Source organism: Ictalurus furcatus, chromosome 11 (genome assembly GCF_023375685.1).
Source record: "Ictalurus furcatus strain D&B chromosome 11, Billie_1.0, whole genome shotgun sequence".
NCBI lineage: Eukaryota > Metazoa > Chordata > Actinopteri > Siluriformes > Ictaluridae > Ictalurus > Ictalurus furcatus.
This window is the reverse complement of record NC_071265.1, coordinates 19,207,996-19,234,185: the sequence shown is the minus strand read 5'-3', so window position 1 is coordinate 19,234,185 and position 26,190 is coordinate 19,207,996. Positions and strand designations below refer to the sequence as shown.

Sequence of the window (26,190 nt, the reverse complement as noted above, 5' to 3'; positions counted from 1 at the left end):
TTGCCTTGAAATTTTAAATTAAGTCAACTTTTCTTTTCTTTTCTTTTTACAGTGTATTTGAAATACAGCACAGAGAACAAAACTCTCCTCTGTTCACATCTTCATTTATTTGATTATCTAATCTGTATGGGTTGGTTTTTTTTTCTTCTTCTCCAGCCTGTCAGTAGATGACTATCTAGTTCCCTATCTAATCAACTTAACAACTGGGTAACAATACAAATTCTATAACAAGGATAAAAATCAGATGACATTTATCTATCATTCACTCTTTTTCCTATCAAATTATAGAACATATAAACACCTTAGCTGTTTAGCAAGAAACATCCTTGCTCTTTCTTCCACCTAATTGGCTGTGTCTCTTGCCTGCCACAGAGTAGTCAGACTTCTTAAAGGCCTGAAGTTTGGATATGATGACATGTGACATACCTGAGCTGGTGTATGATGTATGCGTATAAATTTCCCACCAATTCTATTACTATTACAGGATGGTCAGGGTGACTCACAGAAGCTCAGGAACATTTTTAACAGAAAAAAAAAAAATTCACTCTAGCTTTATGATGCCAGTAAAAAATAATAAAAATAATAATACATAAAACACAATACAGAAAAAAATATCTAGAATATGAAAACCGAATGTTCTTGTTCTTTCTGCAAGATATATGCACTGAAAAGCAAAATACGGGCGGAAAAATGACTGTTTGGTCAGATTTGGTCTGAGATTTGTAGATCATGACACTTCATCATGGATTACATTCAGACCATTAGACATGACCTGAATACGAGCCGATTTGAATATGTTTAACTAATCAGCTGCATACAATTACATACTTTTTTCCACAGGAGCCTCCAAATAGTTTTCACAAGATGATATTCTGCAGCTTTAATGTGTTCTGATCGAATAAGTAGTATAAGGACGTATAATAATCAGACATGTCTACTGAAAACTACTTCAGCCACATCCACCATCTTCTCAACAACTGACTGTTTCAGAAACTACACCTCTCTTTTCAAGCTTCAGCTTTCAAAAGCAGGCTGCTTGATCAATGCTATGGTTTTAAAACGCATTCGTTTCTCCGCAATGCTGTTGTGGCATACTATTTCGAGTAGACTTCAAACGTATTGAACATAGCACATGTGTGGCCTTTTTACTTCCAGAGTCCACACTTTAAATGAAGGGCTTTTTAAAGGTGACCTGATTAGGCATTGTTCCACCTGGACCTCATTAGGTAAAACTACACCCAATGACCTTTCATGTGATTGGCAAGTTACAATGCCTCACTGCACAGCTGTAGCTGTACAGCTGCTCTTAAAAGCGACAACACTCAGTTAAAAACACACACACACACACAGCCATGGTTTTTGTTTTGACAGTTTTTCTCATTTTGGAATATTTCTCCAGAATAAATTTCGTCGCAGAACGAGTTTCACATGCAGACAAAAGCTTTCAAAACTGACCTTATTGGTTCACTGAGAAAATCCAAACATGAATGTACTCTCATTAACAGAGTACCAGAAAAACAGAGAGAGAGCCAGAGAGAGAGAGAGAGAGAGAGAGAGAGAGAGAGAGAGAGAGAGAGAGATTATTTTTGGAGGCATGATGAAAACCGGTATGTCTAATACAACCTCATTTTCTCCCTTCTCCCCCTCTTTCACTTTACCCCCCCCCCATTCTCCTTTTACTGCTTCTCAAACAAGAAATTCCAATCTCTCAGCATTACTCAGAATTCTGCGCACACCCCCTCCTCTCCCTTACTTAGAGCAGCCTGCTTTAAAATTCATAACTACATTCACAAGTATAAAAGCAGCACAGATGGAATATTTCCAGGAAGCTTACTTGAGCAAAAATACAATTGGCTCTGGCATATTTAATAACCCTATCCTGCCTCTTTAGTACATGCAGTAATAATAACAATCATAAAAAAAAGAGGGGGAAAGAAAAAAGTCAAACCATGTCTTAGCATGAAATGACTACCTATAATTCCAGCCACCAGCAAAAAAACGATGTGGGGGGAGAGTGTGTATGTGTGTGTGTGTGTGTGTGTGTGTGAGAGAGAGAGAGAGAGAGAGAGAGAGAGAGAGAGAGAGAACTGAGTGACAGACTATAATTGATAGAAACTGCATTAATGAATTATTTGAATGTTTCTGTAGTGTAAACTGATTGGTTTTTGGAGCTTAGTAGTATTTTAATGTGGCCCTACATGATTCATTATAATGCCTGTACTTTCTGCAGTCTAGTCATTAGTTATTATTATTATTATGATTATGATTATGATTATTAAGTTGGATGTGTATTGTGTTTTTGCATGTCATTTGAGTTCTAAATGGGGGGGGGATGCATCAGCTGGCCACAAGGTTAGAGAAGGGACAGACAATGGCGTCCCTTTTCAATATGGATTTCACTGCTGTACTTTGAGAAATAATCTCTCTCTCTCTCTCTCTCTCTCTCTCTCTCTCTCTGTTTCAATCTCTTTCCCTCTCATTGTGTGTGTATTGGAGAGAGAAGGAAAGGAAGATGTGTTTTGTGTGTGTGCATGTGTGTGTGTTTTGTACATGAGCAAGCATTGTGGGACGTCCTGAACTGAATTAGGTCATCTCTTCAATCAGAGCTCTCTCTCTCTCTCTCTCTCTCTCTCTCTCTTTCTCTCTGGTGGAGACACAGAGACCCCTACTGTTTCACAGAGGGACATCTCTGTCTCTTACAACACTTTCAACGCAGGTCATTTCTCTCAGAGTTCAGTTGCCTGTGGTTGGAAGCAGATTTATTCCTTGACTTTGTTAAAATGATCATTTTATGCCAGAATCCTCCGGTTCTTGTTAGTTAGTTGTGTCGTAACAATGAAGGAATGAGTGTTGAACTCATCTGATTTCTGGCTACAGTTGGTGTTCTATTGCCCCCTGGCAACTTGTCAGATGTATTACAGTTTTTTTCAGATGATTATTATTTTTTTCTCTTCAGTTTTTTATTTTTTTATTTTGTGCTTGTCAGCCAACAATACCAGCAGTATTTTGGAACTACCTTTTTCTTGGTTGTCAGAACTGATGATCTAGATGAAAAATATCTGAAACGTGTATATGTGTGTGCAGTGGTAGGGATATGAATGTAAATTATAGGTTATTGTTGCATTCCCCAAGAGAGAAGAAGTCAAGTAGACAGTGGGATAAACTCAGGGTAAATGAGTGCAGTGAATATTCGGTGTAGGGGATAGAACACACACACACACACACACACACACACACACACACACACACACATACACACACACACACATATATATATATATATATATATATATATATATATATATATATATATATATATATATATATATACACACATATATACATATTCCGTATTGGGATAAAAACATTCTTCAATAAAAGTTGCTTGGGAGGACCATCCATATGCTCAAAACTGTCAAATATTCCTATGCTTGCAGGGTCATTTGGTCCCGACCAAGATATCCCTGCTGAAAAAAAAAAACACCAACAGAAACCATCACAGAAATTCTAATAGTTCCACTACAAATACCATATTACAAACCATCAGCTGTTAACCATTAAAAGCATTACCTAATGGTTTCCGTTAGGTAGTAGGATGTATTAAGGATGTCCTTAATGGTATCCACTAGACATAAACATGCCACCAAGAGAAAGCAACAAATTTCCAGTAGATACCCACAGGAACCATTACAGTAGCCATTAAAACCATATAACCATTAAAAGCATTACATAATCTATTAGGGGATCTGTTGGGGGGGGGGGGGGGGGGGGGTTCAGCAAGGACAAAACACACACACACACACACACACACACACACACAGTGTATCAAAGTATCATCATCACTTCATGTGTAAAATGATCAACACAACCCACCCTGTTAGATCATGTTCACCGAGTACAACCATAAGTGTATAATTTGCTAAATTATTTATTTATTTCCCCCCCAGGCTGCAATGGGAATGACCTCGAGCTCCACTTGTAGCTGTCTGTCCTGTCTAAAATGGCCACCCATCAGCTCCAATACCGAGCTGTGGATAAATATGTCATACATAAATAGACTTCCAGATATATACAGTAGTGCGTGTGCTGCTGAACAGTAAAGCTCCTCATCCTATACCAATCAACAGCATGAAGGACAGAGACAATCACCTTAATTGTGGAAGAGAAAAGAGAACTGCGGGAGGAAAATGGAAAGATGCAACCTTTTATTAATGCACCACCTCCCCCAGCCTCAGCCAATTTTCTCTCTTCTCCCCCGCCTAAGTGGCCGTCTAGTTTTTATCTAATCAAAATATATTCACTCCATATCTGCTCTCTCTTTCTCTCTCTCTCTCTTTGATCTAAAAGACTGATTGGCAATTTCTCCAACTAACTGATATAGAACACTGAAGCCTGCTGCCAATCTTATGGCACTGCTGTTGCCATGCCAACAGTTAGAGGGTAAAATGGGGGGGCAGGAAGGGGCTTTGCTTTCATATGAACCGTTTTTTTTTTCCTTTTCTTTTTTGTAGGCTGATGCCACATGTTATTATTTTCTATTATTCACCATGCTTTTGTCAGACAAAGCACATCACCATTGCTTCTAATAGCTGTCTGTTTACAGCTTTTGGCAATAATCATGGTGTTGTTTTTGTATATTGTTTTTACATTTTGTACATTGTTTTCTTCCCTTTTTTTTTTCTTCTCTCCAGATACTGTAGAGATTTATCAAGGTTGTATATGATTCAATTTAGAGCTGTCCATTTCACTAATGGCCTCCTTTATCCTGAGTGAGAGGTGTGTCAGTAATGTTGCTCACACTGGAGCACTATAGAGCACACTAATGCAGAGAGTGTGACTCACATAAATGTTTTGCCACTATGCTCTTTTATTTATTTATTTATTTTCGATCTTTAATTGACTTTTGAGATTTTAAACACAATCTGACAAAAGACCAAAGCCAAACCTCAGAACCCGACTTGAACCCACCAACTGCAGATCAGATTAAACCTAATGATATCACCTGCAACAATGACAGGGATCAACTGTAAACAATTTGAAGTCTTAGGTGAATTCACCATCATTCCAAATTAAGTTTCCACTTTAACGCATGGGGTCCATTTATCAGTGCCTCACAAGAACATCCTGACCTTCCACTGTATCGCTCCTGGTACAGACAGACTAATCAGGACAAACTGCTGGACAAAATATTGCACGTTATGAATAGTGAATAGTGTAATATCAGACATAGCCTTAGCGTTGTCAATCCATGCTTCACCACGATGCACCTCAAACGTTCTATCTAATGCACAGTGCACTGGAAACATGGTGTAAGTCAACAAGTAAAGTTTATTCAATTTTACTTTATGTACAAACAACCCTGTAAGGCACACTCTTGTTTAAATAAGCATGTATAATAAAATTTAGTCTCGGGTTTTAAGAGCTAACATATTTTCGTTTTAAGTATATATATTAATTTATAGGATGATTTGTGAAAGGCCACCATAATAAATGATACCTACTTATCCATTGAACGCAAAACCATTAACAGTTGCAGTTAAAAAAAAAAAAAATTGTGTGTTAAACACAAGTTTAAAATCACAAAGCAAAACAATTCAATAATTCTACCACTGCAGACAGGGGTTCTTAGCACTAGTGTACTTGTTTGGTGGGGATCAAATTTGTTCCTGGGCTTTACCGCTGACTTTAAAGACGCTAATGTTCATAAGAGTAGCGCTCAAGCAACGTGTTAGTCAAATAAGCTTTCATTCTGGAAATACTACTAATGCTCTTTTCTTTTGCTTCAACATTCCCAAATTTAAAAGTTTTGACAAGTTCCTTTCAAAATATGCCATGGCTCCTTATAGCTGCATGTTCTACAATGTTTACAAAAACACGTCAGGGCAGTAAAATTGAAAAAAAAAAAAAAAAAAAAAAAAAAGAGGTTAGGAAGAAAACTCTAAAAAGAAATCGTTTCTGTAATTAGACAATAAATAACTGAGTGTTCAGATTTTGTATATGGTATCACACGTATATATTCGTACAGGTCAGCTCAGTGAGCTCAGTTATCCTCAGTACTCTGGTGCATTGCATGAACATTTCATCATTGTTAAATACCTTTTTTTTTTCTTGAATAAATTTAAAAAAAAAATTTTATTACACCCATGAGTGTTTAATACTCGAATGTCAAATGATTAATACCTCAGGGTTGGATTGCATGATTAGAAAAAGGTGCCTCACATGAGTTCAATTTTCACTGAAACTGTAAAGTTGTATGAATAAATACATTTTTTAAATTGTGAGTGATTTTGTTTTTAACTGATACGATTTCATATTTGGACAAGCTGCCATGAAATGACTGATTCAGAATAATAATAAAAAAAGGATTAAATTGCATACAGTATTAGGTATGTGAAAAACAGGATTAGATTCGACTGCCTGTCTATTAGAAGCTTCACTGAAGAGGGGTTTTTTCCCCTCAGGAGAAAAGAATGACATCAAAAATGATTAGCTGGGGTACTAGTGTTCCGTGGCAAAATAGAAGCTGTTTGCGTGTCTTACGAGCGCTGAGGAAGGCTGTTCTGTGCTGTAATTCTGAAGCAGAAATTCCCAAATTCCCATATTTGCAGCCCACTATGTCATGGTGCATTTAAAGAGCGCTTATGTTGTCTCCTAATGGCATGGTGCGTTGTGGATATTCTAATTACACCCAGAACCACATGAAAGCACCACTTTACACTGTCAGTCAGAAGTTTTTGAACACCTGGAGTTGTTTTATGGTTTAGTACAGTTTAAGGACTATTAGTGCCACAGACAAAACTGAAAGGTAGAGACTGGTAATTAAATAAGGTAAATGCAAAGAATCAGGTCTTTGTTCCATCAAAGGTCTCACTCTGTGGATTTAACTTGACATTTTAACTGAAAAGTGCTCAGATCCCAACGGCGCTCTAGACTAGGGCTTTTTTTTTTATTATTATATGGCACTGTTTGACATCAGGTGTAATACAAGTCACAAGTCACACTTATCCTACACATGGTCGCATGGGAGCCTGGATTCCTATCCCAGGGAACTTTGGGCACAAGGCAGGGGGACAGCCATCGCAGTGCACAATCGCACACATATTCACACACTAAGGACAATTTGGAAATGTCAATCAGCCTATGTCTTTGGACTGGGGGAGGAAACTGGTGTACCCGGAGGAAAGCATGGGGAGAACATGAGAACAAACTCTACGCACACAGGGCGGAGGAACCCCCAACCCCGGAGGTCCTAGGCAAACGTGCTTATCATTAAGCCACCGTGCCCCAAGTCACAAACATTTCTCAATGAAAAATATTAAAATACTGAAATCTAGGTCAATAACGTTTCACTGGGAGTGTGCCTCTTGGTGTGACTAACAATGAGTTGAAGCCAGTGCAGCCCAGGCTGGTGATCTCATGAAACTCATCTGTTTTAATTGGTGTTACACTCAGTGATGTATGCCCTTATGCTTTTTGTGTATACTACTTTTTAAGGGGTTTATACTGGATAGTAAACCCATGTATTTATTCTGTATTAAATCGCATCATTCAGAAGCCACAAGAAATATAAAAAAAATATACTGTATGGTTGCATTTTATCTCTGATTTGAAATGCCTAATTGCGGTAGATCAACTAGTATCAACTAGATTAGACTAGACTACACCACTTTCTCCACTGGATTTAATCCATTGTTTGCCATGATTTTTTTCTTTCAGTGAAGTATTCCTGCAAATATTTGCTTTTTTTTTTTGCCTGCAACAATTGTTTCATACAAACTGATATGGCACACAAAATCTTCTCTAAAAAAAAAACAAGAAAAAGTTTGACATGTATAATAAGATCAACACTTTTTGATGCATGGCTTTGAATTGTTTGTTGAACAACAGTGGTAGGACTCCACCAATGGCAGCCCCTGGTTTTAGATCTGTCTGGTCCGCCTTCCAACTCTCTAGTTGTGCCTCGTCGTAACTGTGTGTGGAGTTTAGAACATCGGCGCTCATGCAAGAAGGCCTAAACGCTTCACTTTGGCTGAGAGGAAAGCGTGAATGATGAAGACGATGGTCTTAGGACAGGCATGAAGATCCAGTTGCTGGAAGAAAAAAAAAGCAGGAGAAAAAAAAAAAGTAGTGAGAGCAAAGTGAATGAAGGAATGAAATCAATGCAGAAAAGAAGGAAGAGAAATAAAGATACAGACAGGGTACAGACTGGTACAAAGATGGGCGAGTCTTTACAAAATAGTCTGAATTCTACAGTTGAAAATTTCATCCAAAAGAATGGAAGAAGTCAAAAGAGAATAACTATGAGCTCAGTGTGTATACAGACCTGTGATCTGAGATGAAAGAGAAAGAGAAAGACTACATGAACTGAGTGAGAATAAAAGAACAGGATAGAAAAGGCAGGGCGTTCAAAAAGGTATGGAGAGTTATGTTCAGGAGAAAACTTAGAACTAAAGACAAGAGGAGTGAGAAGAAAGGTAGAACTGAGAGAGAGAGCGAGAGAGAGAGAGAGAGAGAGAGAGAGGGAGAGAGAGTTCTCACAATCTCGGCGTCTGGACCTCCAAAGTCAAGGTAGATCATGCGCACTCCATCATCAGAGGACATGCGCAGACGCTCAAATGGCTGCTGCAGAAGAATGTGTCTCCTCACACCTGCCTCCTCAGTGAACAAAGTGAAACCGTTCTCTATGTGCACACTGAGCATGCATGACTGACCATTCCAACTGCATGCTGCAGGAGAGAGAGAGACAGAGAGACAGAGAGAGAGAGAGACAGAGAGAGAGAGAGAGAGAGAGAGAGAGAGAGAGAGACAGAGATAGAGAGAGAGAGAGGCAGAGAGAGAGAGACAGAGACAGAGAGAGACAGAGAGAGACAGAGACAGAGAGAGACAGAGACAGAGAGAGAGAGAGAGAGACAGAGACAGAGAGACAGAGAGAGAGACAGAGACAGAGAGAGACAGAGACAGAGAGAGAGAGACAGAGAGAGACAGAGACAGAGAGAGAGAAGGGGGTTTTTAAGCAAACATCTAACACTAATCTACTCAATCTTTAAAAACATACAACTATGAACACACTGAATCATTTTCACATTCAGCCTATTAAACCATTTTCATTTTGATCATTATTCATCAATAAGGATGTTTGAAAGTCTAAGAGTGTTACACATCTGGGTGTCCCATAATAATGCCATGCCAACATGACCTCACGAAAAGTTTATATTCATTCAAACAAGCCTCTTTTTTTTCTTTTTTTTTTTTGCTTAGCTGTTAAAGTGTATTTTTTATTCAGTTAATTGAAAATGTGTCTTGTATAGATGGTGATGCATCTTAAAGACCCTGGAGAAGCTTTCTGACGTATGTGAACATCTAGAACCAATTTTTTCAGAGTATGTAACAACTGCAAAGAGGAACTTTTCCCCTGTCAGATTTTCCACATGTGTACAGTTCGGTTGTAATCTTGTTCATTATTACCTTATTAGTGCAGCAATACAGTAATGTATATTTAGCTATTCATTACACATTTATAATAGTTGAAAATGGGTGATCATGCAATCATTTATTCTCGTAAGGACAAGGACTTGAAGGTGCAACAAACAGTATGATCAGCAGAGGGCGACATCATGCCGTATTGATTCACTACTGACACATAACTGTGCTACAGCTCTCCACACCACCATGGCTCAGTGAAGACCTCTGGTCACTTCTTGGTATATTTGAAGCCTTTAGTAACATGCATTACTGCAACTCTAGTTGTGAGTGCTGCAGGGATGACGTATTTTTGTGGGCAAAACCGGAAGTTAGCATCAATCTGGTTCCCTAGACAAAAAGCCAATTTTACATTCCATTGGCTTTTGGATTACTGCAGATAATAAGCTCTGTGACCAACAAACGTTTATGATTCTTATACATTTTGTTCATCAAGATAATCTTCATAAATGAGCACAACTTTGATGAATTTTGATGCCTAAATTCAATCAGCAGAAGTAAAAAGCTAGGTAGGCTATAAACAAACTACACCATGGTCATGTGACTTCAACGTCACCACCACTAAGCATTACAGCACTACAATTTAAAAAACAAAACACTACAGTTGGAAAATATTATAAATTGATAAATCTACAAGTTGGAAAGTTTGAGTTGGAATAGTCTACAAGAGCGCGAGAATAAACACAACGAGGCTGTAGTAGATGAGTTTTCCTGCTCAGAGTGATGACGTTTAATGTCCCCAACAACCTCTGTAGTCCCATTTAGCCACTTGTTAGCAACCGTCTTTATTGCTTTTACTGCAACTGACACGTAAAAGCTTAACAAAATCACGAGTGGGGTTTTACGGATGTATTTCATGTAGAAGAATAAAACAGGAAAATATCTTGAGCTTGTGTTAACCACAGACCTTATTTCAGGCATTTAACCAAAAACCCAGTCAAAAATCCCACTGACTTTGGGACGATGGAAGCGGAAGTGCTAAAATGCTAACTCGTTTCTGGATGTTAGGACTCGTTGCTGCACCACTCTTCCTCTAGACTCCTTTCCTTACATTCTGCTCACAGTACTCATAGCACTTACCTGTTTTATATTGAAATGAGCTCAGTATGCAGATTTCTGTTATAATGGTGACGGTAAGGATTTTGAGTTCTAATTCAGTGTAAATAATATGTGTGAACTGAAAGCAGGATGGATGTACCTGTAGTGACTTCTTGGATGAGTTCAGCAGCACTGTGACAGCCTTCCACCAGGAGGTGGCTCCAAGTGGAAAGTTCTTTAGCAGTGTCCACTCGAAACAGGTGGGTCTCCACACCATGCTTAGTGCCTAAACGCAGGCCGAATGTTAAATCAGAATCCTGTCCTGATGAACTCTTTCCAGGCCCAGAATGAACAAGCCTAATAGAGATAGACAGAGAAAGGCAGAGCTATGAACCTGAGACTAAGTCCTTGAAACTTGTGCATATGTTGCAGACTGTAATAGAATCAAACAAACTTAGTTACCCCTGTCAAGACACTAGACACTCTTTAAGGATTCTTTAAGGAATATAACAAAATACACCTGCTTTTCTTATTCTTATTCACTGGAGCACAATCTATCAGAGGTAAAGAATTTCAAGGTTGGGGGGGGGGGATTCCAGTTCAAACTGGCTACATCTCCTACGAAAGCGAGTTCAAAAGTATAGTGGAGATATTATGTGTGTGGTTGTGCAATGTTGACTTTCGTGATTGGCCATAATAGCTGCAGGCTGCAGCCAATGGGAACGCTTCTCTATCAGTGCATATCATCACATGACCAATCAGACCACCTCAGGGAAGTCTTAACAGAGCTGAAAATCTTAACAGAAACAGTTACTTTAAGGTAGTGTTGGGTCCGAGTCCACCTTTGTCGAGTTTGAGTCGAGACCAAGTCCTTAAAGTGCGTCTATTATGTTTTCTGAAATATTACCTTTCATGTAGTGTGTTATGGAGCTGTTTGTGAATGTAAAAAGTCTGCAAAGTTTCAAAAATCAAAGCGCACGAGAAACGAAGTTATTGACTCCCGAAAGAAGGAGATGTTCCGTTTCACGGTTTTTGATCTCGCTTCTAGTTTCTCGTTTTGTGCTTTGCCTTGCCTAGTTTATACCCGTTTGCCAATCGCCTGACCTTTTGCCTGTTTTTGGACCATGATTTTGATACACGATTTGGATTTGTCTGCCTGCCTCTCTTTAATAAAGCTCTTATCTGCATTTGCATCCGTCCTCAACTCCATTGCGTGACAAATTATAATAAACTTTATTTTATATAGCGCCTTTAAAAAGACCTCTCAAGGCGCTTTACATAAGAGTACATAGGCATGTTTAAAAAAAACAACAGTTAATCATAAAATACAGTATAATAACAATAATAGCAATAATAATAATAGTTAAATAAACAAAGTCATCAACTAAAAGCAATCCTAAAGAAATAAGTTTTAAGAGAAGATTAAAATACAGTAAAAGACTGGTCTTCTCTAAGATTAGATGGTAGTGAGTGCCGCAGTTTTGGAGCATAAGAATAAAAGGCCCCATCACCCATAGTACGTAAACGGGTCTGAAAGAAGGTTAAGAGACCAGAATGGAGGAATGGAGATCACATTTTGGGGTGTAATGGGTTAAAAGCTCAGCTAAACACTGGGGAGCCAAACCATACAAGGTCTTTTAAAATTTACACAGGGAGCCAGTGCAAGGATTCCAAAATAGGAGTGATGTGCTCACTTGTCCTGGATCTAGTCAGGATTCTAGCTGCTGAATTTTGCACATACTGTAGTTTAGTTGTTGTAGACTTAGAGACCCTGGCAAGGAGTGCACTGCAATAATCAATGCGAGAAAATACAAAAGTGTTGATCAACTTTTCAGCCACAGAGAAAGATATAGGGCACAATCTTGCAATATTTCTGAGATGAAAGAAGGATGTTTTAACAGTATTCTGCCCATGTGAATCAAAAGACAAACTTGCATCAAATATAATGCAATTTTTAATTTAGTTTGAAACTCTAAAGCAGAGCTAGTTTGCATGTTCTCCCCGTGCTGCGGGGGTTTCCTCCGGGTACTCCGGTTTCCTCCCCCAGTCCAAAGACATGCATGGTAGGCTGATTGGCATGTCCAAAGTGTCCGTAGTGTATGAATGGGTGTGTGAATGTGTATGTGAGTGTGCCCTGTCATGGATTGGCACCCTGTCCAGGGTGTACACCGCCTTGTGCCCCCTGGGATAGGCTCCAGGTTTCCCCGTGACCCTGAAGGAAGGATAAGCGGTATAGAAGATGGATGGATGGCCAGAGAAAATTTTGAGCCATCCATATTTTTATCCCAGAAATACATTTCTGACCTGGATCCGCCCAGAGAGACAAACTGTCTACGATCTGAGAGATAAGATCTAAACCAATTCAAAGCAGTTGCTGAAAAACCAAGACAGTTTCCAGACAGGTGTGTAAAAGAGTGTGATCAACAGTGTCAAAAGTGGCCCTGAGATCCAGAAGGATGAGGATAGAAAGAGAACTGGAATCAGAAGTTATTAACAAGTCATTTGTGACTGTAACTAAGGGGCCGTTAACACGACAATGTTTTCAACTAAAAATGGAAATCTTTTTATAGGGTTTGGCTGTTCGTTTACACGACAACAGCGTTTTGGGGCCTTCAAACTTTTTTGAAAACGGGTTTTAAAGTGCAAGTTTTTGAAAACGATGCCGTTATCGTAGTTACTAATTCCCCAAATCTATGAAACTGCATTCATGATGGGGTTCAGCTGGACTAGATCCAACCATGGCCCATTTTAATCTTTCTGGCAGAGGCAATCAGGTTTTCATTTAATATCTGTTGATATTTGATAGAGCCACCACCATATTTAATCATGGGCATGAGGTACTTTTCCATATGGCTACCTCTCTGTGTTCACCAAACCAGCTCTGGTGTTTATTGCCAAAAAGCTCTATTTTGGTTTCATCTGACCATAGAACCCGATCCCATTTGAAGTTCCAGTAGTGTCTGGCAAACTGAAGATGCTTGAGTTTGTTTTTGGATGAGAGTAGAGTGAACTTGTGGTGATGTAGGTGACTTCGGATTGTAGTTTTGGAGATTTTCTGACCCCAAGACGCAACTAACTTCTGCAATTCTCCAGCTGTGATCCTTGGAGATTTTTTGGCCACTCAAACCATCCTCTTCACTGCCTATTGAGACAATATAGACATGGGTCCTCTTCCAGGTTGATTCATAACATTTCCAGTTGACTGGAACTTCTTAATTATTGCCCTGATGGTTGAAGTGGGCATTTTCAATGCTTGTGTTATTTTCTTATAGCCACTTCCCATTTTGTGAAGCTCAATAACCTTTTGCTGCACATCACAGCTATATTCCTTGGTCTTACCCATTGTTATGAATGACTAAGGGAATTTGGCCTATGTGTTACCTCATATTTATACCCCTGTGAAACAGGAAGTCATGGTGGAACAATTTCCTGCTCCTAGTTACCCAAGTGTACTAAAAAATATCAATAGGAATATACAATAGGAATTCATAGGGGTGCCAATAATTGTTGCACACCTATATTTAACAAATATCCATGACAGCAGAGTATTTTTGTGATTTTTTTAACAAAATATCAAAAGGTTAAACAATAAAGACAATTTTTCACAGCCTTCTTTGCTCATATTTACTAAGGGTGCCAATATTAGTGGAGGGCACTGTATTTCAAAGGCTCTGGGACGCCAAAGAACTCTAAATGGAAAAACTTGGCACAGTAGTGAATCTTCCCAGAAGTGGCCAACCTTCCGAAATTCCTCCAAGAGCACAGTGACGACTCATCCAAGAAGTCACAAAAGAGCCAAGGACAACATCAAAGGAACTACAGGCCTCTCTTGCATCAATAAAGGTCGCTGTTCATGACTCCACCATCAGAAAGACACTGGGCAAAAATGGCATCCATGGAAGAATGGCGAGGTGAAAGCCACTGCTAACCCAGAAGAACATTAAGGCTCATCTGAATTTTGCCAAAACACACCTTGATGATCCTCAAACCTTTTGGGAGAATGTTCTTTGGGCTGATGAGTTGAAAGTGCAACAGTTTGGAAGACAGGGGTCCCATTACATCTGGCGTAAACCAAACTCCAAAGAAAGAACATCATACCTACGGTTAAGCATGGTGGTGGAAGTGTGATGTTGAGGGTGATGTTTCAACTTTGGCATAGTGTGTTACTGTGTAAGACCTTTTAACCAACTTCATGCTGTTGAAAAAGTATTTAACTGTTGGTTTAATTGAACAGGGTTTGCAGTAATCAGGCCTGGTTGCATAGTCCAGCTGAATCCCATTATAAATGTTGTAAATCTAAAACTATTTAGTATGAGATATACACAAAAACAAAAGAAATAAGGATGGGGCAAATACTTTTTCACAGCACTGTAAGTCATGGCCATGCTTTATTTTTTTTTAAATAAAATACGGATGTCACCAGCAGGACTCTGCAGATATGTGTTCTGTGTGATAGCTCTTTGTTTTTGTATGTGTGTGTGTGTGTGTGTGTGTGTGTGTGAGTGTGTATACCTGGTGGTAATGAGTGGATGGCTCTTGTCTGGGCTATTAAGACTCTCTCTGCTCTCAGGCAAAGAGCTGTACAACAGCAGATCTCTGTCTGTCAGCACGGCTAGTATCAGTCTCTCGGATCCCTGCATACACACAAACACTTACCTCAGCTGGATTATTCACTTCACGCACATAAAATGTATTCTAATTAATAAACACATGCCTGCTCTATGATCCAGCCGATGTGTGTGATGTCCATGCCCGGCTGCAGGGCTCTGAGGCTGTCTTTAGCTGTAGAGAGCAGGGCAGCGCAGCCTGCTTGGATCGCATTATACCATGACTGGGCCATTGCAGGATCCTTTGCCCTCAAAAACGCAGACTGCTTCCTGTCTGCTGACACCACCTCAAAATATCTACACAAAGATAGACAGAGGGAAGAATGAAAGGAAAGAACAAATTACATAATAACATGAAGTGTGTGTGTATGTGGAGGAGGGTCTTTCTGAGAGGAGAAACAAGTGTTAAGTGTTTACTATTAATAATATTTAGTACATATCCTCCCTCAACTGTAATTCACACCCTGGTTGAAGGGAAGAAATAAATATGCACCCTCCTCTCTGTGTGCGTGTGTACTTGTGTGAGTTCACCTGTCCTCTGTGTCTGGTGGACATTGCTTGCGGGTGACATGGCACATTTTCAGTGGGATGGTTCTGGTCTCCTTCATGACTGGGTCGACCTGCTTCTGTGGCGTCGAAGGAGGAGAGTCCAGAAGAGGAGGAGCGCCTGAAGATGCATTCTTAAAAAATGCAGACATCTCTTTGATGTATTTTACTGTAGCGTGAGTGAGAGAGAGCGAGAGCGAGAGAGCGAGAGAGAGAATGAAAGATTAACAGAAAGTAGTATGCAAGACCGCACTACAATTTTAACACCATGCATTAAGCACAGCAGGCCAATTATTATTTGGGTAATTGGCCACGACTAAAACCATTTTCAAAATCATAAATATTCCTAAAATAATATTTATTAAACAGATAACAATTTTAAACAGATAAACACATACTGACTCTAGCTCATCTCTTGTTATTGCTAACCAGATATTATTTGAGTGGTGAACACACTGCTGTTAATGGGTAAGAGTGTATCAACAGTGTTTAACAGCACTGCTGGGTTTTTTAAGCACTGTGTATTCCCTTATGGCTACTTTCTTAGACACACCATTTTTGTTCTACCTTATAAGTGTACAAGTAGAGATTATAATTGATCTTTTTCCATGCACAACATGTGTTTGTTGTCCCGAACCCATTGCCATTGATTGGTTTCTGATTATAGGACTGATGTTAGCTGGATATTTTAGTTAGAGGACTAGTCACAACCCTGCGCAACAACACTGCTGCAGCTAATACACTCGTACCAGTGCCTCAAACACACTCCCCTGTAGGCTTTTTTTGAGAATGATGCTGTGCTGAGAATGCCCCACCACCCAAATAATACACCACCTGGTCAGCAGTGGTGTAATGGTGGTCTCTTTCTATTAATAGACAGGATAGAGGAGGTGAAAGGTTGGATAAAAATAGTATCATTATAAGGATAGTATAGTGATGAGAAAATTATAATAATATGTTCCTTTTGCTGTTTTGCAAACTATTTTAGTTTTTCAGTCATATAATATTATGCAACCAGTTGTTTATAACACGATACTGTTGAATTTGCAAATATGATTGGTCAAAAGGTGTTGATTAATTTTCTTTAACAGCATGGTTCTCACAGTATGCTCGTTCTAACATGTTATCATTTCTCTGGGACTTACGTGATGAACGCTCCGTATAAAGATATAACTGTTGATATGGTGAGGAGGAATTCTTGGAAGGAGTCTCCACTGTCAGTGCTTGTAAGTGAGATGTAAAGCCTCAACTTTGAGTTTTAAGTTACAGCATACAGTCTTCAGAATGATGGGATTAGCAGTTTCTCGCAAAAATGACTGTCGTGTCACGGCAAACCAGCGACTCCATTTCCCAGAATGACCCACGAGCTACAAACATGGCTGACGACTACAACTCCCGAAGCTACACACTGTCACGTCACCTTCGCTTGAGAACTCATCAGACACACCTGCTCTCAATTACAATCGCAATCACACCGCATTACTTAAGAGACTCTCACACACAACCAGTGCAGAGTATACGCTCAGTTACGTTTTGTCTCTGCCATTACCAAGCCTTGATACCTTGTTTGTTTGTTTGTTCTGGTTTTGACTTTGTTCATGTTTCTGACCTCGTCTTTTTGCCTTGCCTTGTTTGGATTGTTTGCCTTGTCACCTGACCTCTGCCTGTCTATGTTTATTGATTTCTGCCTGATCCCTTGGACTTGTTGTTTTTGTATTAAACTACCCAAGCTGCACTTGAATCTATCTTAACCTCCATTAAGTGACAATGACAAAGAGGAAAAAAAGAGAGACTAGTGAGGGAATGACTGTTTATAGCTGCTATAACATAAGTGATAACAGGATTTGACCTGATTCTTGGACATCCCTAAACATCCTATAACTATAAATGGATGAAATGTACACCATGCTGTTGTTCATTTGTACATAAATTGTTAGTGTTGACAAATTTCAAGAGAAATAAAACCCTTTGGGACTTGCTATCATTGGAAAAATAATTAACTTCCGGGTCGTAACATCATATCCAGTATCCATGGCACACTATACTGTTCAAGTCAAGTCAAGTCGAGTGGGTTTTTACTGTCATTCCTCTATATGGCTTGTGTACATTGGAACGAAAGGATGTTTCTTCAGAACACAACAGTGTTCATCAAACACTTTACTACAACCAAACCACTGTATATAAACAGAAATTTACATAAATGCTGATAACTACACATGCAACTGTAGAGTTTGCTCGTTTCTAGTCCACAGGACCTTTAGCACCCCAATCATACAGTTCATTCCTCTGAGCCTCTGAAATTAATAAAGGTCTCCATGATTCTTTCGGAGGGGTAAGGGCTTCAGGGGCATGGTGGGGTAGGGGTTAGCATGCTTGCCTCACACCTCTGGGGTTGGGGGTTCGAATTCCGCCTCCACCCTGCATGCACAGAGCTTGCATATTCTTTGTGCTTCAGGGGTTTCCTCTGGGTACTCCAGTTTCCTCCCCAGTCCAAAGACATGCATTGTACATTGACTGGCATTTCCAAATTATCTGTAGTTTGTGTGCGATTATGCCCTGCGATGGATTGGCATACCATCAAGGGTGTGCCCCGAGATCCCTGGAGTAGGCTCCTGGCTCCCCCATGACCCTGTGTAGGATAAGCGGTATGGAAAATGGCTGGATGGATGATTTTCTCAGGAGCTATTACTTTAATTTCTCTCTCTCTCTCTCTCTGACAAACACACACTCACACACATGCACACACACAGTGAGTGATTATAAATAGCAGGCGCCACTAAAGGCCACAGCAGATCAGGTTTCAGTCAGTGTTGGGGTTGAGGTCTCTTGGTGTGTGTCTGTGAAGCAGGGCTTCCTCGGCACATGAAAAGTTTAGCCTCGAACTCGCACACACATCTCACCGAGTCAGCACATATACCAACCAGTGGGGCACGCACTGCTGTGTTGTGATTGCACACAGCACACACCCATGCAAAAAGTTAATCACACCCACGCCCCTTCAGCATTTACACATACAGCTACAACTGCTACTTCACATCCAGCCAGAATTCCCCAAAAGTATGCCTGCAATAGACTTTCTGCATGGTGGCAATCTCTTAGTAAACTGTAATCATATCCAACAAAAGAGTTCTGACAGTCACAAACACGGCTAGAGAGGTATAGAGTATTTCTGGGTGTATTTTTAGAAACAGGGATTTTGCCTGTACAAAAGCCTCTTAGGACGTGATATTAAATGACCTTTTGTGAAATTAAAAAGACCAGGCAATGCCACAAGATGGTGAGCACACTCTATTCTATTCAGCGAGTGCGAGGAAAAGCACAAATTAAAGCTCATGGTAAGGTTACGGAAACAAACCAAAGAAAAACTCGACGAACAAACTAGTGCTTAATGATTGTTTTTATTTTATTATAATAACATGCTTGTTGAGAAGTACTGACTCGAATTTCTTCATAACGATTGTGAGAGAACTGGAGTTCTCAAGGTCTACAATGTAAGACAGCCATTTTGTTATCCAAACTACCACGTGTCCTCAGAGACTTCTGTGTAAAATTAATAACACTAAGATGGTGGTACTACTTTGTTACTGCAAGTCCCTGCATGTGTCTGTCCGCACCTTGCATGGATTTCACCTGGGTTTTAGGCAACAAGAGAAGTACTAGGAAAGTGGTGTTAAATTAAAACACTGTAGCACTAATACTTAAGATAAGGGCTCCATTTGCATCATTTTAATTAATGTAGGAAAGAATGTAAAATATAATAACATGTTTCTGACATGTACAGAAGCTTGCATAGGTATTTTCTCCCCTTGTAGTGTTACAACCTGGAATTGAAATGGACAATGGTTTTTTAACCATTGTTGTAATGGCGTGTTTTGTTTATAGATTATGACACAAACGTTAATTAAGAACAATAGCAAACCTTTGTTGCTTGCATAATTATTGGCCCCCTGAGTCAACACTTGGTAGAACCACCTTTGGCTGCCATTAGAGTTACAAGTCTTCTGGGATATGTCTCTACGAACTTTGCACATCCGGTTTTCCAATATTTTTACCCAATCTTCTTGGTAAAAACCTGTTTGACTGGATGGAGACTTTTGGTGAACAGCAATTTTCAAGTCTTGGCAGAGATTCTCAATACTTTTCGATTCTTGGTTTTGAATAACTCTAGTGTTTCTCAGGGTCATTGTCCTGTTGGAAGGTGAAGCTCCACTATAGTCTCAAGTCTCTTAGTGACTGGAACAGCTTTCTTCTAAGATACCCCTGTATTTGGCTCCATCCTTCTTGCCTTCAACCTTGACCAGTTTCCCATTCCCTGCTGATGAAAAGCATCTCCCCAACATGATGCTACCACCACCATGCTTCACTGGGGATGGTGTTCTCAGGGTGATGAGCAGTGTTGGGCTTCCATCCAAAAGTATCACTTTGTGCCCAATCCAAAATATGGAAATATTTGTCTCATCAACCCAGAAAACCTTTTTCCGTTTTCTGAGTCTCAGATGTGCTTTTTTGTTAACTACATGTGATTTCATATATCATTTTTTTCCCAGTAATGGCTATCTTCTAGCCTGTGAACAGCTTCAGATTTAGAGTTACCTTCAGAGTTACCCTAGATCTCTTAGTTGCTTCTCTGACTAATACCATCCTTACCACTTAATTTTAGTGGATGGCCTCCTCTAGGCAGTCATTTTTGTACCACATTTTTACCATTTGTTAAAATAGTAACATTTAATGGTGCTCCATGAGATGTTTAAAGTTTCTCCTATAATTGTATAACCAAACTCTGAATGAAGCTTATCCAGAACATTGTCCTGTAGATGTTTTGGGCTTCACGATGTCGTGTTTAGGTATGTTCTCTAACACGCTGGATCCTTCCACAATCATGTGTATTTATATTGATTTAATATACTTTCACTTTAATTGCACACAATAGGGCTCTTATAGAATTTACAGTTCAAGGTTGATGAACCATGAGTTTTAGTATCCTCTGTAAAAAGTTAACATTAACACACTCTTGATCATTTTTTCAATCATTAAGCACTGATTTACTGTATTGAATGATAAACTAACGTAATACCACTGTGCTAGTAAGCAAACTAATGTTATTCAACCTTTCATTGTTTCTTATGAAGCAAGCACAACATCTAACAAGAGACAGAAACTTTTAATTCTTTTTAAAAATTAAAACTAAAACTTTTTTAAATAAGAAGTTAAAAAAAATTCTTGGGGTTATCTGAGATTTTGGCAAGTTAGTAAACTTATGCAATCTCTTCTCCTTATTTGGAGTTAAGATATAAAAATTATCAAGTGTGTAATACTGTAGATGATAATGGTTAGTATACAGATAAGATAGGATTATATAGTAAGAAGGTTAATGTAATACGGTCCTAGGCTCCTATCACTGTTTTGTTGATAGCAGTTTTGCCTCAATAAGTTTCTTTATAACAGTGCATTTTTATCAAAACAACCCAAATGACTTTGTTCAGTGAGCGGATGCAGTGAATGCACTATGCAGGAAGAAAAATCTGCGGAAATCCCCTTTAACACCGTGACCAAATTTAACTAATAGCAGCATACACTAAAGAAAACCACTGAGCCTCTTTTTTTAACTGAATTTCTACACTAGTGAGAGCAAGAGAATGAGAGAGGCCTCTTTAAACATTTAAACATTCACCTAACGGTTTAAGGCGTTCATGAATCTTCTGGAAGTTAAACTCCTACACTTCTGAACACAAAGGAAGTAAACAGTGATATGTGGGAATTCTGTGTTTAAGATTCAGATTCTGCTTACTGGTCAATCTTTCCAGTTGTTTATTTTGCTGCCTCATTGGGCAAACATAAGACTGGGTTGCCAAGTCAAAGTCAAAGGCGTCCTATCCCAGTGTTCTTCTGCTCCCCGGTTGCCGTGGGTGCAGCTGGAATGCGCCTGATTGGCTATTCGATGACTCCTGAAGCATGCTTGGCTCTGTAAAAGCTCTGTTAGGCCAGGAATGTCCCTCAGAATGCCCCCGCAAAAAAATGTACCAATAAGAACGAACACACACACACACACACACACAATAACACTGCTGACAAAAGTACAAATTATGCACTGTTTCTCATTTACACAGATAATGGGTTCTGAACAGTTTTAATCACACATGCAAGATGCAGCAATATGAAACAATATTTTTTGAAAAAATGTGAGCTTGTGTAAACGTTGTGGGAAAGTATGAGCTTGTGTGTGCATTTGTGTGTGTAAGTGTGTCTGCGTATAATTTTTTCCAATTTAAACTGATGCTATAGCTTCTGTGGGGATGAGAGCTTATGTGGCTCAGTATGCTGCAGCCTCCAGAGATCAGATGAGGAAATTAGCAGAATAACTAGCAGAACTCAATTTACGTAAGATCCCCTTATCGGCAATGTCTCACATGAGCTCATTAAATGAGTGGCCCACTGCCAGGGCGAAGCATGCTTTTGGAAACCGACTCTTTGGATCATTTATCATAGGTACAAGCTAGCACTTTCTGATGATACAGCACAAAAGGCCATAACGGCTAATGGTGTTAATTTAGTTAAGTGTGAAACTTCAAAGAAAAATCAAGTCCTGACTTGGATACCGATCAGTCTTTTGAAAGAATTAAAGAACTTATTGTGCAATCTATTCACACCTCTGTCTGTTAGCGTTAAACGTGCTAGGATCACATGCACTCCAGGACAGATTTAAGACAACAAAAGGAAATCCTATTCAGGAAGAGTGTTTTTATATTGTCACAAGATACGCCTTCATAGAGACAATGAACTAGTAAATTGACTAATAATGCACTAGTGGTTATTTTTTTGCTTATATTGTTCCTTGAGAATGAGACACTATGGAGACCTGAAAAAGCACATCAGTTTTTTTTTTAAGATTCATAATAATAATGAATTATTATTCGTTCTCCTATCTTCCTTTCTCAGCAAAGGTAAGCAATAACGCATGAGAAAGAGTGCTGTTGTACTGAATATCAGCATGGCTGTGGCGTAAGCATGAGGCCACGGGTAATCACATCCATGCTGATATTCAGTAGATCAGCTTGTATACAAAACTTCTAGAAACAAGAAATTAATATTGAGTAACTGACATTACAGACACAATATGGACAAATAGTTTGCTTATTTTTGCTCCATCAATGAAAATTGCTACCAAAGAAGCCACAGCTGGATAGAGTGTTGCTGTGCCAACACATAGTCTGAATAACAGCTCAGGTTAAGTGTAGTAACGGTTTCAATGTAATGAATTACTGCTGTAACTGGAACATACAGATGTACTATAGTGAACACAGACAAGTGGAGTGATACAAACAGTGAAATGCATCAGTGCTGTTATACTAAATATCAGCACTCTTGGAACACCCCTTGTCCAATCAGATTAGTGGACCAGAACTAACTATTGTTACAACATTAGTCATTAAGGTTATGGTCAATTATATACAATACAAAAACCATTTCACCAGTATGAAAAGTTAAACACTGCTATTCCTTATAGCCTACTACTAATCCTCTTATTAGTACCGCTTATCCTACACAGGGTCGCGGGGAGCCTGGAGCCTATCCCAGGGAACTCGGGGCACAAGACGGGGGACACCCTGGACGGGGGGCTAACTCATCGCAGGGCACAATCTCACACACTCACACACCCATTCACACAATATGGACCATGTAGAGATGCCAATCAGCCTACAATGGATATCTTTGGACTGGGGGAGGAAACCAGAGTACCCAGAAAAATCCCCAGAAACACAAGGAGAACATGCAAACTCCGCACGCACAGGAGAGGCGGGAATCGAGCCCCCAACCCCGGAGGTGCGACGCAAACATGCTAACCACTAAGCCACCATACCCCCATCTACTTACTATACTTGCTAAAATTATTGATGGTATTAATAATGACTAAATGATTCCACTTCAGGTCAGGCATTTTACAGCTTGTTAAAAATGTCGCTCTCAAGTTTACAGGCACTCGGATCAGACGTGAGTTTTATCATACATCTGTGAAATATACAAGGAATTGATGTAGGTACATTTTACAATCAATATTTCAGCACACACGACTATCATGGATAAGGACCATTCTAATTATGAACAAGAGTCACACGTGATTAAAAGCCATCACAATGTTCAACCAAAGTAAATTATTGCCAAACGTCGCTTTTAGGTCTGCTCCACTAAAACTCTAACAGGCACTTGTCTAATGAATGAGCAAATTGGACGTCTTGTGTCACTATGTGAAATTAGAAAGAACAGAGCAGGGCTATTTTAAACCGGGCTTCACCAGTCTACATAGTGAAATACTTCTATGTGTGAAGATCATTCTTGCATTTTGGATTGATTGGCTTTTCTCAGGGTGGTACTATACGAGTTTCCACATGGTGGTGTTAAATTGAGAACAAATGACACAGCTTAGCCCAGCCAAATGGGATTTTTACTTCTAATATTGTGTTATCGGGAAGTAAAATGTCCCGTAAAAAAAAAAAAAGTCCTTTCATGGTTGTTACTATTTTCATTTCAGAATACTATTAAGCTTTTCTCTGTTCCTGATGAAATTTCCCCATCTTCACAGAACACCATAATATTCCTCTTTTCCTGTGCACCTCTCTACTGTCTACTACACAGATGGCAGGCACCACTCTTCTTTACCAATGCAGTACTTATTAATAGCTGACATCAGTTCAATAAACCTCATTTGTGTAGCTGTCTTAGTAGTCAATTGTAATAGAGTTCATTCAATATAATTTTCTATTTAATTTTACTTACAACATATACCCTAGGTCCCTATCTTATATTAAAATGAATGAACGAGACTGAGTCCATTGCAGGGCGCCATGCACACACACACTCATACACTCATTCATGCCTAGGGGCAATTTTGCATAAGCAGTCTGCCTACCTGCATGTTTTTGGATAGCGGGACGAAAGAGGAGAACCCGGTGGAAACACACACAAACACAGGGAAAACATGAGAAAATCCACACAGACAGAAACCTGATATCAGGATTGATTTAAGCCGGGGACCCTAGAGCTATGAGGCAGCAACACTAGCCACTGTACTACCATGCCGCCCCAAAATATAATCTTATGACTTATGTTTATCTAACTTTTTAAGATATAAACTCCTTTAGGTAGAATCTAACTTTTACATGTTGCATTACAGAAAACCACACAAATATTACCATAGTACATGTTTCTTTTACTCCGATCAACTCTGTTTAACTCTGAATGGTTTGCTATATCCTCTGAGTGGTACCAAATGCTATATTAAGAAAATAAATACTATATAGCAAATATGACATATATGACTCACTCGGCACTTTATTAGGAACACTATATTAATATTGGTAGGGCCTTCCTTTGCTCTCAAAACAGCATCAATTCTTCAAGACATGGATTCCACAAGATGTTGGAAACATTCCTTTGAGATTCTGGTCCATGTTGACTGACTGCATCATGCAATTCCTGCAGATTTTTCAGGTGCACTTTCATGTGGTGAGTCTCCCATTCTACCACATCCCAAAGGTCTTCTATTGAATTCAGATCCGGTGACTGGGAAGGCCACTGAAGAACACTGAACTCATGGTCATGTTCATGAAATCAGTTTGAGATGACTTTTGCTTTGTGGCATGGTGCATTATCATGCTAGAAGTAGCCATTAGAAGATGGGAAAATTGTGGCCATGAAGCGATGCACATGGTCAGCAACAATACTCAAATATGCTGTGGAATTCAAGTGATGATTGATTGGTATTAACGGGCCCAAAGTGTGCCAAGAAAGCATTCCATTACACCATCTCTACCAGCCTGGACTGTTGACACATGGCAGGTTGGGTCCATGGATTCATGCTGTTGGAGCCAAATTCTGATTCAACCGTCTGTGTGCCTCAGCAGACATTGAGATTCATCAGACCAGGCTATGTTTTCTGGTCTTCAGCTGTCCAGTGTTGGTGAGTCTGTGCCCACTGCAGCATCAGCTTTCTGTTCTTGTCTGACAGAAGCGGAACCTGGCATCGTCTTCTGCAGTTGTAGCCCAACCGCCTGTATTCTGAGATGCATTTCTGCTCACCACAAATGTACAAAGTGGTTACCTGAGTTACTGTAGCCTTTCTGTCAGCTAGAACCAGTCTCCCCATTCACCATCGAACTCTCTCATCAGCAAGGCGTTTCTGGTGCCCACTGGATGTTTTTTCTTTATTTGCACCATTCTGAGTAAACTCTACAGACTGTTGTGCGTGTAAATCCCAGAAGATCGGCAGTTCCAGAAAGCACCAACAATCATGCCACGGTCAAATCACTGAGATCCCATTTTTCCCCAGTTCTGATTGCTGATGTGAACATTACCAGAAGCTTCTGATCCGTATCTGCATGATTTTATGCACTGCACTGCAGCCACATGATTGGCTGATTAGATAACTGCAAGAATGAGTAGGTGTACAGGTGTTCCTAATAAAGTGCTCTATTAGTGTACATACAGAACTGAAATGCCCTTACCAATTCTAACACTGAAAGGA

At 39.5% G+C, this 26,190-nt stretch overlaps 1 protein-coding gene across 1 annotated transcript in view; it reads right to left on the bottom strand.

Moving 5' to 3' along the window:
* Positions 1-5,308: 5,308 nt before the first annotated feature.
* snta1 (syntrophin, alpha 1) overlaps positions 5,309-26,190 on the bottom strand; it is a 32,561-nt gene continuing 11,679 nt past the window's right edge. The window contains exons 3-8 of the mRNA XM_053636441.1: positions 15,657-15,840; positions 15,233-15,422; positions 15,031-15,152; positions 10,679-10,875; positions 8,539-8,726; positions 5,309-8,090 (exon numbers count right to left, since the gene is read on the bottom strand). Of these exons, the coding sequence (XP_053492416.1) occupies positions 7,998-8,090; positions 8,539-8,726; positions 10,679-10,875; positions 15,031-15,152; positions 15,233-15,422; positions 15,657-15,840 (974 nt within the window). The 3' untranslated portion in view covers positions 5,309-7,997. The remainder of the gene's footprint in view (positions 8,091-8,538; positions 8,727-10,678; positions 10,876-15,030; positions 15,153-15,232; positions 15,423-15,656; positions 15,841-26,190) is intronic.